The sequence below is a fragment of the Eurosta solidaginis genome, chromosome 4, assembly GCF_040869045.1.
Source record: "Eurosta solidaginis isolate ZX-2024a chromosome 4, ASM4086904v1, whole genome shotgun sequence".
Taxonomy (NCBI): Eukaryota; Metazoa; Arthropoda; class Insecta; order Diptera; family Tephritidae; genus Eurosta; species Eurosta solidaginis.
Genome location: NC_090322.1, coordinates 50,438,799 through 50,455,975, shown reverse-complemented (window position 1 = coordinate 50,455,975; position 17,177 = coordinate 50,438,799). Strand labels below are relative to the sequence as shown.

The window sequence follows — 17,177 nt, the reverse complement described above, 5'->3', positions numbered from 1 at the left end:
TATGACTCTCCTATGTTAGCTGGTTTCCCAGGCTTTGGTAGCGGGACCACCTTGGTCATTTCCCATTTTTCGGGTATGACAATGGTGGAAAGAGACAGGTTGAAGACATGTGCTAAATATTTGAAACCCTCTTTCCCTAGGCTTTTAAGCATCGGCATAGCTATGCAGTCTGAACCCACTGCTTTGGATGGTTTAGCATGACCGATGGCATCCTCAACCTCTTCGGCGGTGATGGTAATTGGTGACGCCCTGAATTTATGTTTATGTGCGTGTCTGTTGGCCCTTCGTCTATCTTTGTCGACCGTAGAATGCATTATATATTGTCAGCAGAAAGCGCTCGCGCATTTTTTCGCATCCGACAGCACTTTTTCGCCAAAGGCGATGGAAACTTTGTCAATGTGCCTAGACGGATTCGATAGGGACTTTACGGTAGAACAAAGTTTACCTACACCGACAGAGAGGTTACAACCGCTTAGGAGCTCCTCCCATTTCGCCCGCTTGTGTTCATCCACAAGCAATCTGATGCGTTGGTTTATATCCCTTATTTGGGGGTCGCCGGGATCGAGCTGTCTTATAAGGTCACGTTGTCTCGCTAAACTTGCGGCCTCTGCCGGGAAGTGGGGCCGAATTTCGGGAATTCTATAGGCGGGAATGAAACGAGCCGAGGCGGATTCAAAGACCTTGCGGAAAGCACGCTCCCCTTGGCGGGCATCAGTTGGGATAGGGAGGGCAGCAAAGCGGTTGTCTGTAAAGGATTTGTATTCGTCCCACTTTCCTTTTTTAAAGTTAATGAAAGTGCGTTTTTCTGCGACGATGAAGTCGGCGGAACGCTCGAGCGATATAAGTATAGGCAGGTGGTCGGATGCCAATGTTACCATCGGCTGCCAGTTGACGCAGTTTACGAGTTCTGCGCTCACAATTGAAATATCCGGCGAACTGTGACAGCTTCCTACCATACGTGTGGGGGCGCTTCCGTTTATTGTGCAGAACGTCGTTTCTTCTATTTGATCCTCCAACATCTCACCCCTACTGTCCACCCGCAAGTTTGAATGCCATAGATCGTGACGGGCATTGAAATCGCCTAAGATAATGCGATTGTTTCCAGTGAGTACGGCGCTGGTATTAGGGCGGTATCCACTGGGGCAACAGGTGGCAGGAGGGATGTACATGTTGATGATTTCTACGTTTGCATCGCCCGACCGGACAGATAATCCTTGACGTTCTAAGACACTGTCCCTGCGGTCGATGTCGGGATCATATATATGATATTGCACAGTGTGGTGTATGATAAACGCGAGGCCGCCCCCATTTCCGCTCTCGCGATCTTTTCTGTGGACATTATACCCAGACCAGGTCTGCAATGCAGATCTTGCTGTGAGTTTAGTCTCTTGAATCGCAGCAATGCGGATGTTGTGCCGCTTCTTGAAGTCGACTATCTCCGTGATCTTCCCATTTAATCCATTACAGTTTAACTGCAGAATTCTGAAGTGCATAGGGGGAGACGTCGTCACTCTGGGAGTAAGTGACGGGTGACTGGGTTGTGGAAGGCCAGGACGCGACTGCTGTTGTGGCCCTGGGACTAGACGTCCTTGGGTAAGCATTAGGGTACCCGGTGTATTTGGGTATGCGGCCTGGCAACATGGCGCAATGAAACCCGTCGGGGGGTTGCCGTCGCGGAGACCAGAACATCTAGGAAAGTGGTACCGTCCATGGCTGGAGCTGCATTTTGCGGATGTCGCAAACGTATATATTCTGTGCTGGTAAACGGTGCAAAGGGAGGTAGGGACTAAGAGTCTGTTTCCCTGACCTACACAATTGCTGCCTGAAAAGAAGGGAAGAGAAGACGGGGCAGGGGCTGATGCTCGGCCTTGCTCCCGACTCTACTACGGAGATTGTAGGTATGAGTGGGAGCAGCCGTGTGAGTTGGTGGCGCCGTGGAGCGCGGGCAGCAGCGGGGAGCCACAAAAGAGTTATAGAAGTTACGTGGACGTCTGGCTTTGGGGTCTAGCCCAGAACAACCTGTCCGATGCAACCATTCTTTACATCAGACTCACTGACAAGAGTATGACCGTCCTAAAAAGATTCTTTTCCGGCAGATTAAGCAAAACCATTTCTCAGGACCGGCGTCAGGAGACGGACCCGGATTGGGTTCGATACCTTCCCGGAGCAAGAGAATATGTAGCAGTCCCGCTGCAAGGAGCTGCTGGGAGGATGACAATTTGTGGGAGGGACGCAACAAATTAAATGGGATTACACTGAAATGGCAGTCCTTGGTCGGGAAAAATCCCGAGTCGCTCCGGTACATAGAACCGACGGCCTTGGGAAGCGCCGAGTTTTTGATAATGTTGGAATGTGAGACGATTTCTGCATATGGTGGTGAAAGAAAAGTATGTCTTTATTGTCCAGAATCACTAACTCCAACAAAATTATGAAAAGCTGCTAACTCCATAAAATTTCAATACATTTTAACTTGCCATGCAATAGAGCTTTTTCGTTCTACTGTGAAATTTTGGTGAATGGACTTAGCAGCTTTAATAGCCTTATGTATTGAAAATGGTCCAGATCAAATTATATCCACGCCTACTTTCAAAAATGGGAAAAGGAACAAATATTCCCGTGGTAGAACAGGAACACGTAACTCGTACTTACGCGCTTTTGTCTTGCTATGGATTTTAGGAATCCCGAGGAAAACTACGTTTTTCTCTATCTCTATTCTAAATACCTTAAACTCCCACCAAAATAAAACAATGTAACTTAAAATGTATGAAAAACTTAAAATGGTTGCACGACAAAAGCAAGCAACTTTTGAAGAAAAAATTACCACAGACCAATTCCAATATTCTTAGAAGCTCCACCAAAAAAAAAAAAATATTATTTAATTTAAAAAAATAAAAAGAAATAAAAGGAAAGGATAGGAAATGAATGGCAATGAGACTGAAAGAATGGAAAGGACGAAAAGAAAACGGAAGCAAGCGAAAGTAAAGGAAAGGAAGGAAAATTAAGAAAGAAAAGAAACAAAAATGTTGAGAAGAAAGAAATGATAGGAGAAGAGAAGAGAAAAGAAAAGAAAAGGAAGAAAAGAAAGGAAACTTTACGCACTTTTACAAGGCGTCATGTTCAAAACATGATTGAAAACAAACGATGCGTCACAAAAAAAAAAAACAATATTTTCTTTGCTCTGCTAAAACTTTCATCAACAATATTTTTTTAAGAAAATAATTTCAATTCGAATAACGAAAAGCTCTATCTGACTTATAAACTATATTTAATTGAGTTAACCGGGGATTGCCCGTATCGCTTTAAATGTATGAAAACATTTATTTCAAGCAATTTTTAATTTTATAATTTATTTATTTATTTATTTGGTTAATTCGTTGTAGTTGTAATTTCAACTATCGTAGGAGTGCGGGTTCGACTCCCACTCCCGGGAGAAAAGGCTTTGAAGAGATTTACAAGGTATAATCGAAACAGCTGTCGCCTTGTCCGTCCTGATGTCACGTTGTTTAAATTTTTCCCAAATTATTAAAAAAATTATAAAATCAAAAATTGCTTGAAATAAATGTTTTCATACATTTAAAGCGATACGGGCAATCGCCGGTTAACTCATATAAGTAGACAACATTTGGTTAATTCGTTGTAGTTCTATAAATAGAACACAAACAACAACAAATACTAAGTTTCTCTGAAAACCGCCTTACAAACATGCATAACTTCAACACATAACTACATACGAATTATGTGATGTGTAGAAGATAATATATGCGAAAGAAGGCAATTGGGAAAAACTTTACAACAACTAAGGCATGACGTAGCTGAATGCGTTTGTAACCATTTCAACAATCGTAGGAGTGCGGGATCGACTCCCACTCCCGGGAGAAAAGGCTTTGAAGAGATTTACAAGGTATAATCGAAACAGCTGCCGCCTTGTCCGTCCTAACGTCACGTTGTTTAAATTTTTCCAAAATTGCTTGAAATAAATGTTTTCATACATTTAAAGCGATACGGGCAATCCCCGGTTAACTCATAGAAGTAGACAACCTTTGGTTAATTCGTTGTAGTTCTATAAATAGAACAAAAACAACAACAAATACCAAGTTTCTCTGAAAACCGCCTTACAAACATGCATAACTTCAACACATAACTACATACGAATTATGTGATGTGTAGAAGATAATATATGCGAAAGAAGGCAATTGGGAAAAACTTTACAACAACTAAGACATGACGTAGCTGAATGCGTTTGTAACCATTTCAACTATCGTAGGAGTGCGGGTTCGACTCCCACTCCCGGGAGAAAAAGCTTTGAAGAGATTTACAAAATATAATCGAAACAGCTGTCGCCTTGTCCGTCCTGATGTCACGTTGTTTAAATTTTTCCCAAATTATTAAATATATTAAATTGATTTTAAACCACACAACTTATTTGAATACACAAAGCGATTTTTCATCACTCACTGCTGTACTTCATATTTTTAGCAATTTACAATATAGTTGTCAAAACGGGTTTTTTGCTCTTGAAAAACTGTGTTTTTGCTGAGAGAGGGTTTGTATATAACCCGAAGATATTCTTTAAGGCTCTTTTACAGAACGGCAAGTTAAGTTTTTTAACTCAGACTTAACCTAACATGAGGGGTTAAACTCATACATTTTTGACCAATTAAAATAGCTTTGAGCTAAAAAAATTACTTGCCGTTCTGCATGTGGTCCTAAAAATACGAAAAAGTTTTAAGACCGTCAAAAACTAAACTTGTTATATTTTGTTTGTCTTGATTAAAATAAATAAAAAAAATAAATGTAAGGCGCTATAACCTCCGAAGAGATCATGGTTCAACTATATGGTTGGCTCATCTGTGCAATAACAAAATATGTATGTTCAAATTGTCAAAATCTGTGTATTGGTGTTGGTGCGAATGGTATGGAATGGAAACATAAAACTTAGCAGTTTTTGTATGTGTAAGAAAATGTTGCCAATGTGTTGGTTTCATTTTGAGTTTGCCATCTCCTTTTGATAATCCCATCGGCCATGCAATGAAATAAATAAAATCAGCTGATGAGATGAGCCAACCATATAATGTTGATGTATGCGTATCGCTCTTCTTCGGTACTCGCCATCGCCAACGTGTAGAGGTCCATAAATCTTTCGAAGAACTTTTGTGTCGAACACTCCCAGAGCCGCTTCATCTGATGTTGTCATGGTCCATGCTTCTGTACCATATAGCAGGACGGGTACGAGAAGTGACTTGTAGAGTAGGATTTTCGTTTGCCGATAGAGGACTTTACTTTTCAATTGCCTACCCAGTCCAAAGAAACATTTATTGATTACCTGTGTGATTTTTTTTTGTTTTTTTTTTTTTTCAGATATAAAAACAAACGAAACAAGAACAACCGATATCCGTGCGATATTTGTGGCAAACATTTTAAAACAACATGGAAATTAAATATACATAAACGAATTCATAGCGGCGAAAAGCCCCATAAATGTGATTTTTGTGAAAAACGGTGAGTTATCATAAAATTCCTCGTCCTAATATATTTATCTAAATTAGTTTTAACTTTATTTTCTGCCTGTGTTAAATATGCAGATTTACACATTATACGACCCTAAGCCAGCATATGCGTACTCATACCGGTGAAAAACCATATAAATGCAAATACTGCGAACGGTGCTTTGCTACAAAAAGTGTACTGAATAAGCATTTACGTGGAATTCATCTTATCGATAATATACACAGATGTAAGTTTTGTCCCTTAGCTTTTAGTTTTGCTTTGGAGCTACGGTTACACACAAATACGCACAAAGACGAAGATCCAGAGACCCGTGAGCGAAATTTGAAGGCTTTAATGGAAATAGAAGCTAAATTAAAGCAGCAAGCGTTGAAAAGGAAAGTATTAACATAGCGTAACTTGTAGGGCACGAAAGCGCAATACCGCATACCTTTCTTAAATCAAAACTTTTTTATGTTTAGAGACTATCAAAAAAAAAAAAAAAAAAACCAAAAAACAATCGGTAAACAAATCTACCGATTTTTTCGATAGCCTCTACCGACTTCATCGGTAAATATTAGGTGTCGGATTGGACATTTGTCGAAACCGGCGTGATCGGACCACATAGCATATATCCCCTATACAACCGATTTTTCAGAAAATGATTTTTGTCATATCTTCCTCAATTTATCAGCTAGAAGCTTCAAAGTTCACCAATTTCACCGCAAACGATTGTTCAGATAAGAAGTTTTTTGCAATTACTACCACATTTTAACAGCTAGAGGCTTCTAATTTCACCGAATGCTTATGTATAGAGCGTTCATTGGTGTCTGAAAAAATGTTATGGATCGGTGTTGTATATAGTATATATCTCAGATAAGAAGCTTTTCGTAATTTTTGCACCATTTGAACAGCTAGAAACTTCAAATTTTGTCAAATAGTGACGTTTTCGTCATACATTGTTGACATAAGTGATTCATTGTCATAGATATTTCATGCAGAGCACAAAAAACGTGAAACTTTGCATCCTCACACAAACTACCTACCCATTTTTAAACGTTTTTATTTAGGTTGACTCTGTGTAGCGAGCGTTACGAATTTTGTTATTTCCCGATAATCTACAAGCTTGAAACATGGAATATAGTTGCGGTGACAATGCAATAATAAGAAAAAAACTTCGATAGGTGGCGCATGCAGCGAAATATTAAAAAAAATCGTGTTTGTGGTCCGATTTGGCTCATATTTGGAACACATATTATAAATCATATATTACAAATCTTATTTTTATTTATTCCAACTTCCAAAACTTGGAACCTATGCCTTCATATGCGCACTCATACCGGCGACAAGCCATATAAGTTACGATTACACTTAACTTCTCATAAAAAAGATCCAGAGACGTATCAGCGAAGTACGACAGCTTTGAGGGAAGAAGAAGGCAAATTGAAAGTAAATAGGTAAAATGGCATTCAGATTGTGTTATACGATCCGTGATCGAAAACAATTTTTTAAATCGCAACATTTCTTAAATGGTGAATCGGATTAAGGAAATATGTTAAATAGTGGCTACGTGTACTAATTACAATTCTTATTTTTACGAATAGCTTGACAAAATCATATTTATTGTTTGAGTGAAAGCGGGTTTCTTCTTGGCTTGAAATAATTTTATTTAAAAATATCAATTTTGCTTTTTTATTTACCATTTTCTTCGCAAAATTTCGTTAAAGATGCGGTTTTCATGCATTATGATCTGAATACCGCGCTTAACTATAAAATTTCAAAAATAATTATTGTTTTATTGATATTCTTATTTAAATTCGGTAACTCTTTATACTGACAAAATTTAGGTAAAGCTAATCAAATATGCGATATCATTTTCACCACTTACAACTTATTACTAGCAGTATCGTATTATAACGGCTTATGTAAGCTTGATTTTTAGTGGGCTATATCCTTATCTAAAAGCTCGTAATACAAAAGAGGTATCTTTATCTCCTTATGTAAGCCTTATTTTAATTGATTTATATAATCCCTCTAATAAGGTATTATTGTCTTACTAATGACTTCTAATAATTCCTTATATGAGTTTTATTTTAAATTGGTTTTAAGCCTTATACATAACGTTATTTTTCAGATAAACCTTATGCCACACAGTACAGAAAAACAAGAACAAGGATTACACCAAGCTCGTGCTTATTGCGCTAAATTATCGAAAACAGTAATTTGGACAGTTGGTTGGAATGCAGCTGCTAGACATCACGTCCATTTTGACAGCACTGATCACTATTCATTTTGTATGCTTTTGCATGAACGTTGAGAACTCTTGCTATGAGAAAGGGGTGACGGAGTGGTAATGAATTATGTCATAGCTATCAACATCAAAATTTTGAATTTAGGTTAACTATGTACATAAATAACTAAATAAAAGTATGATATGATGTGTGGCTCGGAACGATGCCCATAACCTGTAGCAAAAAATTATAAATAGTTAAATATAGTTGACTACTTTACGGGATACCAGAGTATAACTCACTTTTAGTTGACTTCTGAAAGTTAGCTAATAACCGGTTTTAATAGATGATGCATTGCAATGGCAAATATGAGAAAAAATTTATCTTCTGACGCCAAATCTCAGATAATGTTTTGGGGTCTAGCAGTTTCTAAAAAAACTGCAAAAAAACGAACTCATTTCACGCAGCCAGAATAAAAGCCACTTGAGGTTGACTTTCAGCTGAATGTGATGTACTGAAGATCGGTAATATTTTTATTATAACAGTTATGTATTACAGATAGAAATACGTAGGCTAACTTACATTTTGGTTTAAATTAGTTGAATCGTATTTAGCTGAAAAGTAATGCAGAAGTAAACAGCTCTGAATACTTTTCGGCAATTGCCGAAGTACTTAGCTTTTTCATAGCAAATAAACAGACAATAGTGCACGCAAAGAGGATAAATAATCATATTTATCCTCTTTGGTGCACGTTAGTTTATTGAAAACATTGTAAACTTTACCAAGTAGCGCAACTAACAGCTGATCGCTCAAAATTTGCACACACACACAAACATCACTAATGGCCATATTACGGAAATCTTAGGGAAATTGAAGTTAAATTTTTAAACAGACATAAAATGTTATAATTTTGGAATATATAGCATCTAGGACACCTTAATTGCAGTAATTGAAAGAAAATGTTTGCTTATACTCAAGTATTTAATTATTTTTTCTAAATTTATCTTTACTATTGATGCAATGATTGATCCAATGCAACTCTAGTCTTCCTACTGTTCTTCATTCCACTCCATTCGAGTGCCTATTTTCACGGCCTGCGAGTGCCTTCCACTCTATTCGCAACATAACCTCGAATTAAGCTGCCAAACTATATAGTAAACAATGATTGAAAACCACCAAGAGATATACGCCGCCGATTTTTGTCGTTTTTCGCACGCCGCCGCCGAGTGTCACAAATATCGGCGCATTACTATATTCTCTACGCATTTAAGACTGTCTAGGCGATTTATTGTACATGTCAAAAGTTTGTTCGATATGGTCGAAAGGGGTATCAACGAATGCGCATCACTGCCAGTTATAGGAATCCAATTGCGAAATTTATCTCTTTTAACCCATTCAAAAGAAATTAAAACAAGTAAGGAAGGCTAAGTTCGGGTGTAACCGAACATTACGCACTCAGCTGAGAATATGAAGTCTAAATTTTTCTCAATTTTTTTATACCGTTACGGAATACCGTTATGGGAACAAACTTAATATACTCTGTGAGCTCTGCTCATCTGAGTATAATTATAGCTGCTTTGGTTTCGTAGGGTTACGTAGATGGTTTATAAGTGGTTTTTATTCCATATCACATACGTATGGGAAATAACGACCAAATTGTAGACCAAGGGTGACGTTCTTTGGAATGATTTTCCTTCATCCTTTGTCAAATAAGGGAAAATCCCCATGTAGGAAAATGAACCTAGGGTAACCCTGGAATGTGTTTGTATGGCATGGGTATCAAATGAAAGGTGATAATGAGTATTTTAAAAGGGAGTGGGCCTTAGTTCTATAGGTGGACGCCTTTTCTAGATATCGCCATAAAGGTGGACCAGGAGTTGTATATGTGAAGGCGTTTTCGAGAAATCGACCAAAATGTGGACCAGGGTGACCCAGAACATCATCTGTCGGGTACCGCTAATTTATTTATATATATAATACCACGAACAATATTACTCTCATCATTCAAGAGTTCTATGTAAATCTAGTGTGGTTGGTCGATTTCAAGCGAAGGAAGTGGAAATGTATTCCATTGTTGTCTTATGGCGATAAGAAGTGGTCGCTTTGATGGCTTTACAACCCAAATAATTTGTGTAGCAAGATATATTTGCGGCCATACATTGAACACACCTGGCAGGCGTAGCTACGCAGCAAAACGTTCTATTGTATTCAGAAAGGTGTTTGATTTTTTATAGGGCGACCGGGGTTTTAAAGCAGTCCGCGATAATTTTTTTTTTTATTTCTGCCATTCGAATATTGACATTGACGTAAAACTCATATTTTTAAACAACCATCTACAATTTCGGAAACTAAAAAATTTGCAGTGCAACGCACTGTAAATCGTAACCCGCCATCCGTTTATAGCATTTTCAGATGCTAATTTACAAAAATATCATATCACCTTAGCTGGAATAATTTGCGAAAAAGAATATTAAAGCACTGAAAAAGGTGAAGGAAATAGATATAATCCGTTCCAGAGTATATCAAGATTTGTGAAACAATTCCAATAAAAATAAAATAAATGAAAGGCGCGATAACCTCCGAAGAGATTTTAGGCCGAGCTTCTCTTCCAATTTGCGTCGTGCTCCTTTTAATTTTTCCTACAAATTGGCGGGGCACGACCTACTTGTTTTATGCCGACTCCGAACGGCATACACTGATGACCTGATACGAAACATTTATTCTCTCTCTATTCGTTTCCAGGAATGGGTCTTGAAGTTCATTCGATTGTAAACAAAAGTTCATTCGTTTCCAAGAATGGGTCTTGAAGTTAATTCGATTGTAAACAAAAGTTCATTCGTTCCCCAGAATGGGTCTTGAACATCAGATGGCTATAGAGTTGCCTAAACTACCCAAAAAAACTCCAAGAAATCCGTTCGGTTTCATTATTTTCAAAAAAATCAGCAAGTAAGGTGATAAAAACTTATTAAAATTTATAAAAAAGGCAAAGTCTTGTAGAAATATTTTGTGGTAGATAAGTGAAAAAATATGAAATAATATATTTCGATTGCGTTGTTTTGCTTTGTTTCTCTGGCACCGCCATAAGATAACAAGGAACGGCTAGCCCCTTGTTTCACTTTGATGCGACCAAAACGTTTATGTGCATACATATGTATATCCACATGCGCAACACTGATAAATTTTCCACGGGTGAAAAAGATTTTTTTTTCTTCCGATTTGTAATCCTGACAAAAATTCGAATTTTTTGATATTCCATTTGACAATCTTGAGTAAATTTTCGGTGAAAATCATAAATTAAACCTTTACCATGTAAAATACCCCAAAGTTATTCTGAAATGCCCAAATTTGATTTTGAGCATGATGGCATCTATGGCCAATATTATCAAAAATGCACATTTTCACGCGCTCTCAGAGAGCGAGAAGTTTCATATCAGTAATGGAATTCACTAAAGCCGGAGTCATTAGTGCCGTATGTCGTATCGCTGTATCCGTATCCCTAACGTAATCAGCTGCTTATCGTTACGTCTGCTACGTTGGCTACGATACGGTTACGACCTTAGCGGAACCAATAATCGATTGCATTGATTCTCATAAGGTTGGTCGAATCAGCTGTTATAAGGTTACCGATAAAGCACCAATGTCTCCAACTTAACGTTTTTAACGAAATTTGCCATCGCTTTATTTGCGAATGGATAATTATAACGATTTCGTTATTCAGTAACTATTTTGTATGGATATTTGTTTAACGACGATCAGTTGTTTTGTTAAATAAACGGCAAGTAAATTGGCTGCATTAAATATCACGAAATTAATATATCTGGAAATTTTAGTTAAAAAAGAAAATCGGAACTTAATTTAATACTTTCAAGCACGAAAGTCAGCTTTATTTATAAATCAAATGGCATTTGAGTATTTAGCGTACGTTTTATCATAAGATGAAGAATTACTAAGTCCATCGCCAGTGGACAGACACCTTCTTAGAGAAGTAGATAACCCATTCCACTTGAATGCAATGGAGTTGCGAAAGCTGTACCGACTAACCCCAGACTTGGCTAATGATATTATTTCTCAACTTGATGCTTAATTAAGGGGTACAAGAATAACTGCGAAATGAACAGAGAGAAAAAAGGGTAATTCTTTACTTTAGCTCACAACTGTGTTACGGTCTGCGGCTACGATCCACTTGGGAGCGTATTCGCGCGAACACACCTAGTGATGGGGCGAAAGTTGCGATAAAAAGTATCGAAAAACAAGGAAAAAAAAAACAGACGGGCCATCACTAGTGAAAATTGCCATGAGTTTCCGGCAAGAAAAAAAGGAGGAAGGGACCCAACTTCAACAGCAAAGGCGTCAAGCTCAGTTAATATACTGCTTCAGTAACTTTATTGCTCACTTCAACTGCGCCTCCCCAACGATATCCAACTAATCACAAAACACCCTCGCCGGCTGTGCGCGTAAACAGGTAAATGCCCAGAAACTAGGAAGGAGTCGATAGCGCAAAATGCCGAAACCGTTCATTCCGACAAATCTCGTTCCTACGCGTCTATTTTTGGGTGGTAATAAACCTTACACCGGTTGTGTTGTGTTGACACAAGATCCAGTTGAATGTAGGTCGGTGTTCACAGTCACACCTAGTGAGATAAACCCCTTCCTCTACGTTTACGAAGAAAACTACCACCTGCGGAAAAGCGCCCGACACCACCTCCGCCTCCAGGGCCAGCAGTACGCTACCGCGTAATACAACTAACGTCAAAATGGCCAAGTCATCCGGCTCGTAAAGGCCAGCACGAAGCTTTATCGCCACCCGGGTCATTCGGTTACCTCGGACCAAAGCGCCAACCACCACAAACGGCGCCTACTATTACCACGGGCATCACCATCGGTAGTACCTCCCCCAACACCTTCATTAGCGCAAGCCACGGGCGCAACAACCACCAGACGTACCGCCACCACCAGTTGCAACGCACGTAGCGGGGCCGCGACCATAGGCCTGCGGCCACTAATGTTAACACCAACAGCAGGCGGTACCACCGACAACAATACTAGCCGCAACCTTATCAGCTACGACCATACCGGCTACAACAATACTAGCCGCAACCTTATCAGCCACGACCATTCAGGCTACAACGATACCAGCGTAACAATACCAGCTACAAAAACAACCGCAGGGCAGCGAAACTAGGCCTGCGGCCATCCCGATTACGACAACGAATATCAGCGGTTAAGGCGGTGAGTTCGTTCCGATACTGACTAAATATACGTATTTGTAGCTTCAACCTTGTTCTTTCATTTTTTTTATGACTCTGCAACAACATATAGTATTAATATACAAACATATTCAAATTTAAGGCTACAACCCTAGTATAGAATCTTAACATGTAATACATACATACATGCATATACCTAAGTTAAAGAGAGCAAGCAGCATCCACTTGTAGTAAAGTTAAAAAAGTAGACGTAACGTAAAGTTAAGTAGATAGGTTTACTTAACTTAGAAGAAAAAAAAAAAATAAAACAATACCAGCACTGACTGGTAAATGCAAAACCTGAACATGTAAAACGATTTCATTAATTTTACCATAAATTTAAAAGTTCACGTTTTACCTGAACATGTAAACGATTTCGTTAATTTTTCTATGAATTTAAAAGTACCCGTTTTACCTGAACATGTAAAACGATTCCGTTAATTTTCCTATAAATTTAAAAGTTATGTTTTACTTGAATATGTGAAACAATTTCTTCGAGGAGTATGATTTACCCCAAATTTAATCTTAATTGCGTTTATAACAAATTTTCTTAGTACATATTACATATTAGTGTCATTATACTATGCGTTATACCGAATTGTTATTTTGTTAAACTCAAAAATAAGTTCTACTACAACAACATATTAATTTTGTAAGGGGGCCCCAATTATCGGAATTTGTATCCAAACTGTATAGCCCTAGAATAGGTTTGTGAATGAAACGAAAACGGGCATTTAACCAAATTTTTACTTTGTATGTAATATATCTACTATTCATAAGCACATTTATTTACAATTTTTTTTTTCACACCAAGCGCTTATAACCCTTGTCAAGAAAAAAGGGGGTGACATAAATATAGGTATAGCTTTAAATATTTCTTTTATAGCATACATACGTTAGTAAAAATGAAATTTGAATAAACTTGTAAATAATATGGGAATGCTGGCGTCGCCATTTATTTAGAAGGCACGTAGGGTTACCAGGTAAGGGGCCACCGAAAATTAGGTGCGTAGGTGGCCATGGATTTGAGGGTGGGTACAAGCACCGGGCGTCGCAACAACACCCGCGGCGCCCCCTAGTTATATTCTTCCCTTTTTGTTTATACCCTTTTGTATTTATTTTTAGTATTTTTTTTTTTATTTTCAGAGTTAGTAACCGGCCATGTCCGGTTCGGTAAATTTTTTTTGCGTTAGATTTTTTTGAGTTTTTTTTGAATTTGAATTTTTTTTGAATGTTAACGGTCTGTCCGTGATATCCGGTTCGGCCGGATGTTGTTTTATTTTGAATTATAAGCGTTTTGAGTCGTCTCTGCGCTTTTTGACAGCTAGTTTTGATAGGCATGATAGGAACTTTTTTCTGATTATGGCGCAGGAACAGTAAGGTTGGCAAGGACCCGCCCCAGCCGACAATGACTAACCACTGTGCACCACCACATCATGCCGACCGCCTTCCTTACTGCTTCCACCAAAGATGCGTATCCATAACAGATGGCGCCCAACGTGGCGCCTGAGGCGCTGGTCGCGGGGGTCAGTCGGGTCAACCTGGGAAGTTGACCATCACACCAGTCCGAGTGAGCAGCCGCAGGAGCTGCCACCTACGTTGCGGTGGGATGGTAGGACGGATCAGGTTGTCCGGGCTGGTCATCGGGGGCAGTGGCCGAAGGAGCCACGGACTACACGTCAAGTCCTTCGGATTTTTGTATTCACCCGATGAGGCAGTGCTGCACGCACTTTATTTTTTTTTTGTAAGTGGGTTTTTTTTTTGTTGCCGGAATGTTGTCCGTAGTCGGCGTTGGTAAATTTTGTCCGCTAATTGGGTTTTTTTTGTAACGTCTAATTTTTATAACTTTTTACCTGCCGAATTCGTGTTGTCTTGTGTGAGTGAGTGGGTGAATTGTAAGGACCCCAGCTCATCCCACGTTGTGATGGGTTGAGCTGAGATTCAAAGTGGCACTCCTTCCTGTCCCACCAGACTGGGGGAGCGGTTCCGAAACCGCACAACCCATTGCGGCGGAGGCAGGAGGGGTGTCCAGTAAGAATGGACGGGAGGCCTCAACACCCCCAACCAGTCCCAGGGGCAAGCCCCTGGAGACTGCCCCTGCGTTGCGGCTTGGCGTGTTGAGACCAACCCGTGTGTGCCTGGAGTGACCCTAGTGGCCCCAACCAGTCTCGGAGGGGGGCCTTAAGACCCCCTCGGATTGCGGTTGCTGCCTTACGTGGCAAAAGTTTTTTTTTTAATCTACGATTTGACCTTTTTTTTGAATATGTCGCGCGACCAGTCTTTTGGGCAACCGGGCCGGAATACTCCGTTCGGGAGTGCGGGGAAACCAGAACCGGGGCGATAATAATAGAGCGGCTTTCTCCAAGGCCAGGCGTACCTTGGTGGTGCACACCCCAGAAGGGGGACAATACGGAGATCCCACGGTAATGAACGTGGGCTCGGACCTGAATGACCCTCGCGATAAAATGGACAGACCTGTAAGCGCCAGTAACCTTAATGCGCCCTTATTAAACACGCATGATATTTCGGAGCTAATGACCAATGTGTCGACCTATGCCCCGGATGGAGCTGGTGCCTTACCATTACACCAAGGAGTTGGAAACTCTAGAGAAGCTGCAGGGGATCGGGCGAATACCCTAGGAATGCAGGACGAAGCTACTCGTGGAGGCTCGTGGGTGGACGTGCTACACCAGCTGTTCCAGGCTTCGCAGGAGGAAATGCGGAGAGAGATGGGGTCAATCAGAACCAACATGGACCAGCTCAACGCCGCTCTCGAATCCGCGCAGCAATCAATTCACTTTGAAAACTGACCACGAGATCATGATGGAGATTTCCATGCGAAAGCAAAAAGCAAGTGAGTGCTATGACGTGTTCCACACGGACATAATTTCCTTGAACGCGCACTTAAGAGAACCCATGTCGGAGCTTCTACTGATTGACATAATAAAAAGAAACGTCGACAGTAGCCTTAAGCTGATGCTTTTTAACGCAGATGTAAGGACCCTTCATGATCTACGCGATGTAGCACGCAGAGGTGAACAAGTGCTGAAAGAAAGCTAGCTGTTAGGAGCCACTTACCCAGGACGGCATGTAAACGAAGCACGCGTGACAGCCCCGAACATAAGGATGGAAGGCGAGGACGGCGAAATGGATCCACAGATAGAGGCGCTGGAATATCGACGCAACAGGAGGCCAGACTATTCGGGAATCCAATGCTGGAATTGCCAGGCAATGGGCCACTCCTACATATACTGCGAGGAACCCATTAAAAATCCTTTTTGTTTTAAATGTGGGTATAAGGGTGTATTTACTCCTAAATGCCCTAGGGACCATCGCAGGCAGGGAAACCAGTACCCGAGCGAGAAGGCGGGGGAACCTCGTTCGGCTTCATAGCTCCCACACCAGCCGGTGCTCGAGGTTTCGTCCCGTGCACCGAACCAGAGGGTGATGAGCTTCCGATGTGCAGTAGTACCCTGGCAAAGGAACACCCAAACGTGATAATCACCTACCCTGACAGTACGGACAATTCGAATAGTTCTGAATCCGAGAGTCAAACGTCCTCATCAGCGATGGGAGAGCCGACCAGAATTCTGCAACGCCAGCATAGGGATGTCGCTTGCCAAACTTAGAAGAAAGGGAACATAGGTATAAACAAATAAGACATACCATCTTCGAACAATACCCGGTGTCGGACAATATTTTGAAGTGTAGGAAGAGATACCACAGGAGAGTACAGGAGCGAAGACTGCTGCAAGCCACCACGTTAACGCTTACAGAGGATGAAAGGCCTCTCGTAAAGGCCAAAATTAAAGATAGTTTTCTTGTAGGGCTGTTGGACTCGAGAGCCAACGTCTCCATCTTATGGAAAAATGGATTAGAATTCCTAGAGGATAACGGCTTCGAATATCAGCCCTTACATGCGTTCGTATATACCGCGGGCGGCAACAAGCAAAAAATTTTAGGCTCAGTATCCCTACCAGTCACCTTCAAAAATATCACAAAGGTTATTCGTTTTTACCTTGTTCCCTCATTGCTCCAAGAAGCGTATTTCGGGGTAGATTTTTGGAGAGCATTTGCGTTAGCTCCCGAAATATTCCCAAGCGTAGAGTGCATAGAGATTAGACTTGAAAAGGAAGAGGAACCTAACCTCCATGAATTGTCACCAGACCGGAAATTAGAATTGCAAAAGGTCATCGAGACGTTTCCTTCGTACGAG

At 40.3% G+C, this 17,177-nt stretch overlaps 1 protein-coding gene and 1 long non-coding RNA gene across 7 annotated transcripts in view; one reads left to right on the top strand and one right to left on the bottom strand.

The window, feature by feature from the left end:
* The window catches only part of LOC137249719 (zinc finger protein 595-like), a 123,589-nt gene extending 115,612 nt beyond the window's left edge, over nucleotides 1-7,977 (top strand). For 2 of the 6 annotated variants that reach the window (XM_067781500.1, XM_067781497.1), the window contains 2 exons: nucleotides 5,359-5,499; nucleotides 5,583-7,612. In XM_067781500.1, the coding sequence (XP_067637601.1) occupies nucleotides 5,359-5,499; nucleotides 5,583-5,898 (457 nt within the window). In that variant the 3' untranslated portion in view covers nucleotides 5,899-7,612. The other 4 variants (XR_010952492.1, XM_067781499.1, XM_067781498.1 and 1 more) reach the window with 4 other exon arrangements.
* LOC137249721 (uncharacterized) lies at nucleotides 7,140-8,712 on the bottom strand. The gene is made up of 3 exons (XR_010952497.1): nucleotides 8,298-8,712; nucleotides 8,018-8,229; nucleotides 7,140-7,949 (listed from the first exon to the last, which is right to left on the bottom strand). It is a non-coding gene; the product is annotated as an uncharacterized lncRNA (long non-coding RNA).
* Nucleotides 8,713-17,177: the final 8,465 nt, after the last annotated feature.